The sequence below is a fragment of the Lates calcarifer genome, linkage group LG9 (assembly GCF_001640805.2).
Source record: "Lates calcarifer isolate ASB-BC8 linkage group LG9, TLL_Latcal_v3, whole genome shotgun sequence".
Lineage (NCBI taxonomy): Eukaryota > Metazoa > Chordata > Actinopteri > Centropomidae > Lates > Lates calcarifer.
The window spans coordinates 4,325,420-4,341,044 of NC_066841.1; the positions used below are offsets into that span (position 1 = coordinate 4,325,420).

The following is a 15,625-nucleotide window of genomic DNA, read 5'->3' on the forward strand; positions in this document are numbered from 1 at the left end:
AGTGAGTCTGGATGCTTTTAAATTTCTATAGCATGTCTCCATTCTTAGAGACAGCTTCTTTTGTGTAATGTGGGTTTTAGGATGTCATGTTTTATCCACTCTTATTCACACCAGGAAACTAATGAGAGATCATGAATATTTTGGCCTACAGAGCTACACAAAACCATTACAACTGACACATCTATTTTTGCAATACAGAGATAGAAATTATATGTCATCAAGAAGGGAGACAGTTTCATGAAATAATTGATACAATCCAACCCCAATCCTTATCAGAGCAATAGAAACCTTTTGACAAGCAGCCTTTTGATCAAAAGGTCAAAGCCATTTCAGATTCAGGGGTGGGAAAGTGTTTGAGTAACTCTTTTTTCCCCTCTTTCAACAAGTACCAAAAATATAACTGAATGAGGCACATTAGTGCTGCGCCTGGTCTCCTGTGATTTCATATAATCTGCACCATTGTCTCCAAATGCAAATGCCCTGTACACAATCAAGTGAGGAAATTGTTTTGTTTTGTTTTTTTTCCAGGGTGGAGGAATTACACGAATGAGATAAGTGGATACATGTTCTTGTCTGGAGGTGAAATAGTCATGTGTATAGTCATGAATGGGCGCACATTTATATTTGGCCCCATTACTTTAATCCTTAAACTGACTCTACTACTGGAGATAAAATACAGATGAGATTTAATACGCTTTCATTTTCACTGAGCCACATATATGAGTCTCTGTTGGCCAGATTGCAAATCATACCAAGGCACTGAAGACAGTCCTCATTTTCTCTGGGGTCTGCATGCAGTCCGGAGGTGGTGGTAAAGCATCTGAAGCTGTTTGGTAACCAACCCAAGGAAGAATAATATGTGCACTTCAGCAGTTTAATTACATTCAAGACCGGTTTACCAGGGTTTGCTATCCAACAGTTATCCATAAGCTTACACGAACACACAGCTGAATTACAGGCAGTTGACAGAGTCTTGCTGACATGTCCTTGAGCAAGACACTGAACCATAAGTTGCTCCTTATGAGTGGGCCAGTGCCTTACATTACTGATGGGAGAATATAGAAAAGTGCTATATAAATGCAGCCCATTTCTAAATGATGAGTGAGACACAAATTTTGTCATTCCTCGTGGACTTTCATTCACATCAGTTAATCTGCCAATTACTCTCTCATACTGAACGACACATGTTACAATTTCCAACAGCCCAATGTCACATCTTATTGTATTTAATTAAAAGTGGCATTAAAATAGCTATGATTTCTTTGAAGTATCCCATTTTGTGTATAGTTCGCTTAACCTACTGCCAGCTGTAACACTGCCATCGGAAATCCATCAGTAAACAGTATTCTCAACTCACCAACAGCTCTGCATGGTCAAAATCAATTTCTGAACATACTGCATATACATTATATAGACTACAGCAGCACAGCACTGTGAATAAAACAATGGCCTATATGAAAGGCCTAATTTGAGTTGACTGATTTCTGTTTTACCTCTAATAAAATAATATTGTACCAATATCTGTCCAAACAGAATGTAATTAATCATCTAAAAAGGTTTTTATCATGATTATTACAATGTGAGGGAGTCCATTTTAATTTACATCTGTCTCTCTTACTGATGCCAACAATCCCCTTTTGCTTCCACTGGCCAAAATACTGTCCAGTAGAAATAATGGAATAATAAAAGTGTTTACAACAATTCTATCATACTTAATCATATTAAAATGCACTGTATTGCATCAAGACAGGCCTGAATTGAATTTCTATGAGTCACCAAGCACAGATTTTGATTCGTATAAAGATGTTTACTGAGTCTGTGTCAGAAGTGAAGACACAGTGGCAGTGAAAGTGGCATTTTCTTGCATCATTAGATTTTTTTAAGGCTGACTCTCTGCTGCACAGTTTTGCACTATATTACAAGAAATAACAGACCAGACTCTTGGTTCCCTTGTGTGGGTTTGGTAATGAGTTATTCATGCTCATAAAATGTTGATTAATTGAACTGTCTCTGACCACAGAAATAATACACATGAACTCTAATTTAGGGCAACTTTTCCTTCTCCTCAATTACTTATTATTGGGTTTTTTCATACAGCAAGTCATTACAGTCTGTCTAACATTCATCAAATTAATTTCTCATGTAAAAATAAAAGTCAATAATAGAAAATGAGAAACATTTGCAGTGCCACATACACAGTTATGAGTAAACACAGCATATTGGTGCTTTTTCCCTGTTACTGAGATATGATCCAGCATTCCCAAAAACAAGCTGGATGGACAAATGTATTTCAAACAAGTGCAGAAACCCAATGATAGAGTGTTAGTTGCAGAGAAAAACTGAGGGAATGTCCTGAGCTGACATAAGAGAAGGATCTGCAGGAGACATGACCAAAGTGGGACCCCTGTGACGCACAGAAGACATGTGGGAAAAGAGAGAGATTTGGATTGAAATGTAGACACAGCTTTATACCACTGCAGTTCACAGAAGGGCTGATATGATAATACATGCAAAGGGAAGATGGAGAGTTGTCAACTGAGATTTTTCTGTAGTGTTTCTAGTGAATGAGATGTCTGGTTGTATTAAGCCATTGTGGGTATCGTTGCAGTGGGCAGGTCTTGTTTTTGTACAATTCTTGGGTTAGCAAAACACAGACACTTCAGTTGTTTTCACCAAGGAGGTTATGTTTTCACACGCATCTGCTTGTTGGTTTGTTTATTTGTCAACAGGATTACACAAATGTTCTGAACTGATTTGCACCAAACTTGGTGGAGAGATGAGGCAAGGGGAGAACCTGTTCAATTTTGGTATGGATCTGGTTGAAGTGGCGGATCCAGAATTTTTTTCTATCACTTTTCTTAACATTGCATTTTTCAACATTTTCATGAATTTCTCAGGAAATAATGTATCGATCTTGATGATTTTTCTATTATAAAACCTGAACAGATGTGCAGGATTGTTTGGTCTTGGCGGAGGTATGTGCTCTAGTTTTATCTGTAAACAGTTTGAATTTTCAGAAATGTTACAATGTAAACTTTTGAATTTTAGGATTCAAATGTTTAGTTGTCATGTACACAAACAATTAGAGGATATCCAGAGAGTTCACCATCGTGATGTCTGAGGAAAGGAAATCTTTTTCTTGGCTGGACTTGTGGCTACAGAGATTTTTACCTGGGCATTAATGTGTGAAATAGATTATTGCTTGCGTGGTGAGAATCATTCATAATCATACGACCTCTGGTTCTGGTGTGTAGGTCCTGCAAGGTGGGGGGTGTAGATCAGATGGTCCACCACTCTGTAGGGCTCTACATTACTCTCCACAGTACCAAGGTAGACACTTGGAGATAAAATTCCAGTTTATTTCAAAGTGGTGAGTCATAGTGGCTAAGAGAAATGCTAGCGTTTATTGCTTGTCAGTCACATACATTGTGTTGTTGCCTCTCCACCTTTGCCTCCATTGTTTGTCTTTCCTCTTCCATTTGACTTAGCTCTTCATCTGTGCACTCTAGTTCAAATGAATACGGTCTGCCATCAAAGTGAAATGACTTAAGATCACCCTCACAGTCATCCATGGGATAATCCACCATTGCTTTTAGCTTTTTGAGCTTCTTTTGAGGAAAGCATGACCTCAGTGAAAGTCAGCCTCGCACATGTAAACAAACTAGAGTAAATAAATATGGCAGGGTAAAGAGGTTAGCGGGCAAGTTTCCCCAGTGGATCCTTATGCAGTTAGAAATGATGGCCAATCCAGCCGGCTAGTTTCCCCACATCTCTACAACGGAGATGGCAAATGCAGTTAGCATGACCCACAGACTCTCAATAGCCACATTTGTGGGAAATTCATACAATTCCATAGCAACTTAATGGTGTGGTTTGAGCTGTTCCTGACCGTGTATTAGTGAAGAAATGAGAACTACTTTGATTTTCAACTAACTCATTACATTAATAAGTTATTAGTAATTTGCACTGGTGTCCTGCAGGTTTGAAGGACATCTGTAGGGAGAACTGTAAAGGAAAATGTGGCCAAAACTGCTGATGCTAACATGTCTTTACCTGCACAGATAATGAAAAGAATGGGGAGAGTTCACAAGTTCGAGTGTGAGAGAGAAATAGAGAGCGAGAGAGAGAGAGCATAATGGAAACGAGGTGGAGAAAGAGGGAGTGAGGGCTATAAGAACGAGACAGTTAGGTGATGCATATCTCAGCTGGAAAGATCCTCTTAATATCCTGTTGTCCATGATGCAATGCTGTTCTGTATTCTTGGAGTTTAAGTGTATTCATGATTTCAGAGCAGATAATCACTGAACCTCTGTCTGATGAAATCTATTTCAAAGTTGGTTAAGACTTTAAAAGACCTGTAATCCAAGCACAGTCATATACTTGTGAAGCTGATATCAACCCACTGGGGAAAAAAAAAAATCTTAAAAATATTTTTGATTTGATGACATTGCAGTTTGTTGGTTACTGTGTATTAGTTGGAACATGAGTAATGGATGACGCTGTGGCCATGTCCACCATTACCCTAGCAGAATGTGCCTATTTGGGTGTTATCCCATAGATGATGCATGTATCCTAACAAAGGTAAGAAATTATTGCTTGCTTTATTTATTTATGTATTTTTTGTGAAACAGAATTTATAGCACACCACATGATATACACAGAATGGGAGTGGGTGGGGGGGCTGTTCCTAATGTGTCCATCCATCACCTGCATAAATCACAATCATCATAAATCATATCCCTCAAGCACAGATAAACATGCATGTGTGTACACGTACATATATATGAGCACATGCTGAGCAACATTTCATCAGGGTCCTGCTCAGTGTGCTCCTAGTTACAACTCAGTGGGTCAGATTTCCTGGGGGAGATCTGTGTCTACCTTTAGACCACAATTTGCATTTCCTGCTTAATGCACACACACATACACACACAAAATTGCTCTCTTTTAAACTTCAAATGATGATGTTCTCTTAGAGCAGCTTATTCTCAGTGGCCCACTTAGATGTGGGTCAGTATATCCTTGCTTCTAATGAAATACATTTTGTGTTGTTAGAGACGGGTAGTGTAGAGGGTAATCGCACATAAGCTTAGATAAACTTATTTTTTTCCCTCAGATGTAGTTACCTGGTACACTCACATCCTCATACTACAAATTAACAATAAAAATTAATCTGAACTAAACAAAAATACACAAATTTTAAAAGCAGCATTTGCTACAAATTGAATTGTGACTGTTACAGTGGTTATTCTTACAGTTTGAGTGTGGTGATGGGAGCATCACAATGAAGTGTTCACCCTTCTCCGTGCAAATAAATTTGGTTGCAAAAAAAATAAAATATTATTTCTGATGACTGGTGTTCAGCTTCTGTTTGCTGTACATCCAGTGATTACATGCAGATTGTAATGATGTATTTGTGGTATTTTATCTGTAGAGTTTTCTTATTATCTGATTACCATCCTACAAATTTCTGAATGTTTCTGTCATTGCAAAGTTTGTGTTTTCTCTCTAAATCATAAGCTATGGCTGGAAACAAAATATTGCACTTGCATTCATACATTCATGCTCTCAGCACTAATATTAATCTGGGTACATATATTTATATATTTAAAAAGAGATGAGGATGTATTTAAAACTAGAATAATTATGGGCACGATACTGCATATGGATCGCTACCGTATAATTTATTGTAGACGTGACATATCCTCTGAGATTTGTTTGTGAAAATAACCACTGTGAGCCATGAGTCACATTAAATAGATAAACAAACATACACAAAAAAGACAATTAAGATAATAGACTTTTCCCATGATACATTTATTGCATCATTAATATGCTGTGTTAATAGCCAGGCATGACTGCTGTGACCTTGTTGAGAAGAAAATTGGAAGCCCTTAATGAATGACTTTTTGTCAGACCATTAACAGGAAGTCTATTATTTTACCTTTTATTTCCACTGAACGCTGTCTTGTTATTAAAGAGGATCCCAATTACTTCTGCCAGAAGAACTTCTGCAGATGTTTGTAGATGTCTTTGTTGACAGTGGGTTTTGTACTCGCACATTCTTTCACTAGCTACTGAAACATCACACAACAACAAATCGATACTGCAATTTTTTAACTGAAGAAAGAAATATAACTGGGTAGTGATTAATCACAAGAGTGAGTGTGTGTTTGTGTGCCAGAGAGAGGGGGAGGGGGGGCGGGAGCTTAAGCGAAAGCGTAAGTATCTTGCTTGTTGCAGAGATCAAGAGCTTATACAGGCACCAGCTCCAGAGAAGGAGTTTCCATGCATAATTGTTGTTTTTCTTTAAGTAGAAGTAAGCTCAGCTGTGGTGCTTTAATCTGTCCTTTGTCTGTGATCGTATGTGGAGATCAGAGCTGATCCATGTCTGTCATGATCTCATTTGATTTAGAGTGTGTGAATCTGACACAGACATGCAAATACAGGCTATATATATATGCACATACATGAACAGCAAAGAGCAGCTGTGTTCATGGACAGGCCTTGTTATGATAGTAATTTCCAGACTATAGTTACAGTGCAGACAGTATTTCACTTCTCCCTTTAACTTTACTTTTCACAAATAATTGACTCCACACATTCGGGCTAGGACCCCTGTTTTCATGCTCTTCAGGGAAATAAGGAAACATGCAACTTCACACGATCAGGGTGGGAAGATATAACGGGGTAATTGGAGCCCTGAGTAGAGTAAGAGGCTTGTGATCCCTTTGAGAGTGGTTGGCATATGTCTCTGTTACTTCCAGCTGTCCTGAGTAAGAGCAAACTAACTACATCATGTCTATATCCTGCTAATTAGTATCCCAATTAAAGACACATAAAGGCGTTAGAGGGGGTGGATGAAAGTAGGGACAACTCTGGACATGTAACCTGTGTTCTTGAAAAGACCAGAACTTAGTCTCAGAAGTAGTTTTCCCTTTGGAATGCCTAGATGACAGGGGAACAGCATCAATAAGTTTGTGCCTTTCAATTATGTTTATCAGTGCTATTTGGTTGTGTATGCAATGATATCAAAGCAGGGTAAGAATAGACTCAGTTGAGTTGTGTGGGTCTGTCATATGTATAATGCTCACTGTTTTCAATTTTCACAGATTCTCACCAAAAATACTACTGGTACTAAAATATTATGTCGCTCAGGCTTATTTGGTTTGTATAAATAAAACTGTCATCACATCACAGGTGCAGAACATAGAGTCTTACTAAGTGTGTTTCCATCCATTTATTTTTAGGTAAAAAAAAGTTTTTATGCCTGTCTTAAGTGGAAGAATTGGTGAACCCATAAATGTAAAATGCGACTAAGTGCAATGAAAACAGACCTGCTGGATAAATCATGACGTACATGAAGCACATCAGCTGAAGCTTCCGCTCCAATGGAGAAAAAAAGGTTGTAGTAAACAAAAACAGATCTGTGTGGAGTGATGAATAAAGTATAGCATTGCTCAAATTAATACATTAACCAAACATATATGCCATATTTCCATCACATTTTCTACTGTTTAAGGTTTGAATGACTGTTTTAATTACATTATCATTAAGTTCTCTTCTTCTGCAGTGGTTTAATGGCACTTGACTGTAGAATTAGTGCCACCAGCTTTTTATCATGATGCACTCATCTTCTAATATTTGCATAATAGTAGTAGATGGAAATGCACATTAATTAGCATTTTCTTTTGACAAATTTCTAGAAATTCAATAAAACTTTCCACTACATATGGATCGAGACCTGCTACCCTGTTTGCTTGCCATGCTATTGGATGGCCTTTATCGGAATCAACAGTTACACATTGTAAACACAATTCTGGGAATAAGGGCAGGGCCTTTACTTGGCCTTCATTCAGTTGTCATGCAGGAGCAACGATAGTGGCTACAGAGACGCCAGCACAGTGCTGTTTTACTCATACAGAAACAGACACAAATGATGATCTCTGGTAGAAGAGATTCACATTCACCTGTCAAATTCTATCCAGAATTGCTCCTGTGTTTGCATTCTGTGCATTCTTGTTGCAAAGCGCATGCACAGATACATTTCCAAAGGTTTACACACAATCAGTTCCCAACAAAAATCACATAAACCCCATTTAGTTTTGCTTTTTTTCTCTCATATAATATCATCAGTACTGGATTAGAGTGGGTGTGCTGACCAATGATATCATCTACAGATATGTATAGGATGTATGAGGAGCTATCATGTACATTTATTAAGTCCTTGTAGCCTTCATACACAATCATGGACATTCTTTGTGTTCAAGCAATGTACCCCACTACAGGGGACAATTCTAGATTCACAGGCCAGTCCCTCAGGATTTTGCCCATGAGGAGCTTCCCTTGTGACAGCATGCTAGGGGACTAACTAGGGAAGAGGCTACATCAGCCAAGTCATCTCTGAGTATCAGGGGAAAGTTGTCCAGTCTGAAACTACCAGAGTCACTGCCAACTTCTCATATCTTCTTTTTCCAATAACTAAAAGCCAGTGCGTGGGGAAGTAGAGCATAGAAATGCCTTTTTTTTTTTTTTTTTTTTTGCTATAGTGCGCATGCAAACACAACACTCCCAAGGGCAGATTGTTATGGAGTGACGAGACTCACAAAGGACAGTGGCTGTTTGTCCTCAAGGTAAAGATATCCTTTTTTGCTCCACAGAATTCTAAATCAGACTCAGACTCTCAAGATATATCTTGTCAGCTATTGGCTTGTCACTGGACATCACATTAGCCCTGGCATTTCATATGCCTGGGATGTGCTGTGCTCTGAGGCAGTGACAGAGGTTCTCTGTGATCTTGAACAGTATTAATAACCAACAGCTACACTTCTACCACACACTGCCTTCCTGTATTGGTGGGAAGGGCCCCTGACCATAAAGTTTATCCTGGGCCATTGCCAGCTTGTTGTAACTCCCGCTTTGGCTAAAGCTGAGGAAGCTAATTTAGCCTTGCTATTAGGGAGGAACTACTTTTGTGTTTTTTGATGGAAGTCATTGCAGCATTCTCAGAGGTTGCCACTGCCAGGTGGATGAGAGCGACTGTTCGTTCTGATACATGTTGCAGTGTTACTCTTGTCATGAAAGGCCACTAGTGTTGCGCAGTTGTTGTCTCAGAAAACAAAAGTGGAGAAACAGCAGCAGAGAATTCTAATTCCCTTTCTACAACTGGAAAGTTCTAGAGACTGAGTAGTAACATTTCTTTCTGTGTTGACAAAAGCATCCTTAGCCAGCTACTTCTTTCATGCCAAGTGAAAAATGTTGTCTTCAACTTATGTCTGAAAGCCATCGAACACAAAATGGCTGTTTACAAGTGTTTGAAGAGATGGGAATAGCCAAGTGAATTACAGTACTCCTCATGTACTCAGGCACTTGAAGAAAATAATGTTCTATAATGTTGGAGCATAATGAGTTTTTGCAAACAACAGCTCAGCTAAGTGTGTCCATGAAGCAAATATTTGAGCTGTGCTAAAATAACTACATAATACATTATGACACCGACAAGACGAGAGAAAAACAACAAGACGATTAAGTAAAATGGTCACTTCCTGTTTTGCTCTTGTGGTCTTTTACCATCAAATAAAGCATAATGAGCCACACAACAGTTGGCCCTGTGACCGCGATCTCACAAGCAATGCACTCCTGCAGTCACTCAGCAGGTATGTGAGGAACATCTCTTAAATTAAATGGAAGAGATGATAGAGCGGCTTTTAAATTGCTGCCACCTCATTCCATTTGACCGCGCACCGGATGGATTCTGGTTCAACAAGGCGCAGTGTAAAAGCAAACATTTTAAGCTGATGAACCAAGAGAAAAACATTTTTTGGAACCAGCAGCGTGTTGAATAACTCGAAACATGTCAGAGATTGAGACCAAATGCTAAAAAAAGAATTAAAATATGTCAGTCAGATAACTCACGTTTGAAATGTTTATTACAGCAGCAGCAGTTTGCCATCTAGGCTCTGACCTCATCACTTCCCACAGATATGTTCATTTAGAGATATTGTGGAGTGATGAGCAAGTATTTTAAGCCCCCCACCAGAGGCTGCAAGTGAATGCTGGGATGGTGGTGGGGCTGAAACAACAGACAGCGATATGGATGCAGGGCAGCAGTGGCAGTGACAGCAAAAGGGAGAGATGGGAAATTTTTGCAGCTTAAATAGATCAAATTGGGAGGGTGTGTGTATAGTAGACAACTGTGGAGAGTGAGACATGGCATACGAGGAGAGCAGTGCAGTCATTCATACAAGTTGCAGTGTTTTGCTTATTTGACCATGGGTTTCTTGTATTTCTTATCTCCACAGTTATACCAGATAAACAACACTGTCGGTGCCAGCACATGCTCCATTTCCAGTTCCAATGGGGCAAAACATGTCTATATTGAGTATACTGTGTAATGACAAAAATTAAGTGGGTAGATGATCTTCTGATTCCACCATTTATTCACCTGAGAGGATGATGTGTTTCTGTTTAAGCGTGTGTGTGTGTCTGCCTGTGAATAGTCGTATGCCTCAGCTTTTGTGTCTCGCATCTCGCATCAGAGTTGACGATAATGTGCGTGTGTTCACAGCGCAGCTTGAGCTTTTCCTGTGAGTTGTTTCTGTTTTTGTGCTCTGCTGAAATTGTCTAAGGTATGACAATTTGTGCAGCTGTCTTCACTTCACTCACATCCACCTGAGAGGTAGATAAAGAGTTGAGTGAAGACTTGTCAGTCTGTTTGATAACGTTTAAATCAAAGTTCTGCTCAGGGCATACTCGTCTGAGCCCTGTGTTACAGAGATCTGCTTCACACTGACAACAATCTCAGCTTAAGCAGCAAAATGTTGAGCTGGGATAATTTTGAGCACATTCTGAAAGCTGTAGAAATTGCTTAGCCTGGCAGAACTGGCTGCATTTGTGTTATTAAGGCAAGGTGGATTTACCTGTAGCCAAGTCGCAAATAGGCTCTTTTAAAGGTTAAGTCATAAAGTAGAGGGTTTCAGTGCACAAATGCTCCGAGGCAAACCTGGATATGTGAGATGACTATGCCTCTCCCTCTCGCAGTGTGGAGATCAATTCAAAGCTTTTGGTGCTTAAATGAGAGTAGAATGTCAAAATCTCTTACTAATTTGCAATAACATCTCAACAAGCTTGAGTTGACCTGTGGGAAAGTGCTGACATTTAAAGGTCCCGAATTATTCACTTTTCATGATGTCTAATTTACTATTTCTAGTGATGCAAGTATGGTATGTGATGGAAGAGAGCCTGTTTATTTCCACCCTGCTTTGATATAATTATACAATACATCAGAAAAAAAATTCAAGAGGTAAGCAAATGTCCAGGCACTCTATTTTGGCATTATGAAAATGTGTTGAAACATGACATGATGTTTAGTTTATTGCTTATTTTTGTCTGCATCCTTTTACAGTCTTTGGACCTTGGTGGGCACTCTTGCTTCCCAGTGCATCAATATACCTCTTGTATGAATGAAGAGAAAGCTTTTTATGTCTCTCTGTCAAATCTCAGGAAATATGTTTCTGTTGTAAAATATGATATTGCATAATAATCCCACATAATTCCAAATATTGTTCAGAGGCAGCTCAATGCTCGACTAGAGGGTAATTGGAATTTCAATTGTAGCAAACAATGTATGACACAAAGTAAAAAAAAAAACAAAAAAACTGTAGGTAGGCAAGTTCAGTCGAACATTTTGTCATTTAAGTATTTCAGCTTTAATTAACATTTTCATAATGAACATTTGTGAGAGTTCTGTGTGTTGGGCTTGCATTTAATCTGTGTGAGACACTGTGGAAGTCACTCTACCTCAGCCTTCTAAGCTATCTAAGCACATGAGATTTCATCATCTGCTTAATTGCTTACCCTAATTTGCTTTGCTGGCACTGTCACAGCCCCATTGTACTGTTATCAAATCACTGGGCACTGTAATTAACTTTACATTGTAACCACCACCTCAGTAGCAGGCACAGACCAGCTGTTAAATGGTTTTAACTTTATTGTCTTTGTTTTTCTTTCCTTGCAGAATGAGTATACGTGTCCACGCCCCCTACCTGGTGCCTGGCTGGGAGATGTGCCTACCATCCATTAACCACTCCCCTCAAAATAACTCCTTTGGACGGTGCAGCAAACTGCAATGAAACAGGGATACTGGAGACACACAGATGAAAACTGATTAGGAGCCCATTCCCATTACCCACGTTAAAGAATACATTCAAAACGGTCCTCTACACTAAGGACAGCAATGGACCAAGGAATTTTCTTTTTAATAAGATTTTATAACATCTTTTTTTGGCTCAAGGTCTTTGGTCATCAGCTTTGTTGCATTTCATCATGCTTTCAACACATAGATACTAGACATCAACGGCTGTAGACATGCAGTCCTATGGTGAACAGCGGAGCTTTGGAAGAGGACTCATGAGCACTAATGGATGGTTCTAACCAACATGGGAGCTTACTGTACAGACCATAATAGCTTATTGTCTCCATGAGGACAACGCGGCATTGTTTTAAAAACACAGGCAAATGACTGTACAAATTAAAGAGGCTTTAAAAAGTGTAAACTGAGCAATGAAACATTAATGAAAATCCACTGAACAAGTAGCTCTGACCGCTCTGCTAACACAGCTGTGTATAACTTAAAGTGGGATTTTGCATATTTTGATTCCATATGAAGCATCATGTTATCATCTTTCAATATTTCTTTTTTTTATATATAAGAGAAGACTAATGAAAGGCTAGGATGATGTAAATGTGCCTCACTGGAGCAGAAAAATTATGAAATGAGTCAGTGATTTTGTGTGCACCTGTCAGTAAAGAGGAATCTGCTCCATCAGGTGGAAATCGAGTCAGCAGCTGGAAGATTGTTTGAAGCGTGTGAAAGGCAGCCAGAGGAAAGCAAACTATCCCCCAGCCAGTGACATTTGGTGAGGTTTTTTTGTTTTTTTGTTTGTTTGTTTGTCTTTTTAAAAAAAAGTTTTTCTAAGTTGTTTCTAATTGCAATCAAAGCTTGACGATCTAGTTTGATTTGAAGGACAGACAGGACAATCAGAAGCAAAAGAGGGAAAAAAAAGAAGTAAAGCTCCTGTCAAGGGTAAAATGTACTTTTCTGCAGTTGTAATGTTGTAATGTTGTACTTTATGAATATGTGTTTTCTGCCATTCTCAACACCAAATACCAAAGAGCCAAACGGAGCATTTTTTGGCTTCTGGCTCTCCCCAACCATGGGTTGTCACAAATCCAGGATTTGTTCCCTTAAAAGAAATCCACGAAAAATCAAAAGAAGCCTCAACTCCTCTCACGTCCAGCAGTGTTCTGTTACTGAAAAGGCTTTTTTTCATGTGTGTAATGTGTAAGTCTTTGTGAACAAAATCTTGCAATGACAGTCTTCATTAGGAAGCTCTTGTCCGAAAGATAACTCTGAGCACTGCTTTACATTTTATGACTTATGTTTAATACATGCTTCACTTTCCTTAAAATAATCAGCCTGTCTCTCTCCCCTCAAAGAGACTGCAGATGTTGCCGTGCGCGGTTCTGCGTGTGCTTGTGTTTCATCCATTCTAAGTTCTTAATTATATTTGAGACACATTTAGTTGTGAATTGTTTGTTTCAACCTTCAAACATAATCTTTCTATGCCAGAAAATGGTAATTTTCTATTGTAAATTTCTGCTTTCCCCCTTGAATTTGTTGATATTTAGTAAGCAGCTGTATTCTTTGTTCACTTTCAACAGTATGTTTTATAATGAAAATAATGACTTTATTGGTGAGCAGTATGAATTGGTCAAATTAAAATATTCATTAATCATTTTTTGTGCTTCAGCTGTGTGTGTGTGTGTATGAAGCATTTTCTTCCTGTGTTTGTGCTGTCCACTGTAATTTAATAAGCTTGTACTTTGTTCACGTCTCCATTCATACCCGCTGAAACCTGTCCTATTCCCTGCAGATCTGCAGCGACGAGGCTGTCACATCAACATTAGCCTCATTAATTTAGAGAGCAGAACATTGATCTCTGTTCGACCGTTCTGTTCACAGTGACGCTCGCTGCGGGCCCCACCAGCCCTCTAATTACGCTTCTTGTGTAATGTGTTGCATATCTCAAGAGGGGGCCCTGCTTAGTGAATTTGCTCCACGTTTCGCTGCACTTGGAACATGTCAAGCTGTCAGCTCAGAGGTCCAGATGGCCGATCTGCCCGGCGCTCCCTGTGGTATTTTCACATACTCCTCCTTACCTATCTCCCCCTGCTACTACATCTCTCCCTAGCTTGTCTTGCCTTTCTCTCTGTTGGGTTCCCACATCTCACTCACTTTGGGTTTCTTCCCATTATTTATGACGTTTTTGGTCAGTTGTCTGCATCACTCTCACTCTATTCCCTGCCTCCTCCCCATCTGTCTAAAGGATGAATTCACCCAAGTTACAGAAAGAGATTTTTCCTTTTATCCCAAGTGTCCATGCAGATCAGTTGCCTACAAATGGGGTGCCCAAAACAGCAGACAGTTTTATGCACAAAAGTAGGGCTGCCACAGTTATCTTCATTAGCATTATCTTCATTAATCTGACTATCATCATTAGCAATTAATCTGACTATCATATTCTCAATTACTCATTTAGTTGAACACATTTAGAAAACTGGCCCTCCTAGTTTCTCAAATGTCTTGTTTTGTCTGACTAACTAGGCAGATACCTAATTCAGGCAACCAGGACTGACCAATCAACATAAATCAACAAGTTTAACAGTCACTTGATTGTTGAAAGTTAAAACGTTCATTTACATAAACATTTTTTGGCTTTGAGAAATATCTTTTTGTAATTTGAGTGAACTGACCCTTTAAATATCTGTCATGCATATTGTACACCTCTGTGCTCTGCTTTCCATTTCATCCATTTTTTACTGCTTATCCTCAGTTGGGTTGTGGTGGCAGCAGGTTAAGCAAGGTCCCTCTCCCCATCAACACTTTCTAGTTCCTCCTGGGGCACCCTGAGGCGTTCCTGAGTCCAGATGAGATATGTAGTCTCTCCAGCATGTTCTGGGTCTCCTACCAGTTGGACGTGCCTGGAAAACCTCCAATGGAAGCGCTCTGTATCATCATCTGTATTTCTCTGTCCTCCCTCTCTCTCCTTGCTGTGTATCTGTCTCATCTGCTGCTGTTCGCTATGATCTCAGTCTACGTCTCTGGCACTGCTTGTCCAGTGGCACCGCAGACAGGCCTGTATGCCTGAGAGCAGACACCATGTATAATTCATGCGGCTTGGGTTCACTGTTGATCCCAAGTCCAAAGAGTTGGCACTCTATTCACTTCCACAGAAAGGCCCCAGGAAGAAGATGTTAAACTATAAGCGAAATACACTGATCTAAGATTTATCAAGCCGCTCCCATGACATTGTAAACATTGTAACATTCAGACATCGTCTCGATCTACCATCTCAGACTGGATGATAAAGGGCCTGTGTAAATTGTCTGAAAACCTTTGAAGTAAAGACAAGCAAGACAATGGATTACAACACAGAGGCTTGAGAAAAGCTAAAATTCAAACATAGACTTGAAAGAATTTCATAACTTCATGGTGACTTGAGATATGGTCAGATTTCATAGAACTTTACAGTGAAGCTCACAAAAACGCAACAAGACGAAAATC

At 39.3% G+C, this 15,625-nt stretch overlaps 1 protein-coding gene across 2 annotated transcripts in view; it reads left to right on the forward strand.

The window, feature by feature from the left end:
• Positions 1-13,799, forward strand: part of lrrtm4l1 (leucine rich repeat transmembrane neuronal 4 like 1) — a 70,263-nt gene extending 56,464 nt beyond the window's left edge. Inside the window, exon 3 of one of the 2 annotated variants that reach the window (XR_001960977.2) lies at positions 12,017-12,091. Coding sequence is in view for 1 of the 2 variants with exons in the window: in XM_018677761.2 (XP_018533277.1) it covers positions 12,017-12,082 (66 nt within the window). In the remaining variant the exon portion in view is untranslated. Of the gene's footprint in view, positions 1-12,016 lie in introns of both variants that reach the window. The other variant, XM_018677761.2, reaches the window with a different exon arrangement.
• Positions 13,800-15,625: the final 1,826 nt, after the last annotated feature.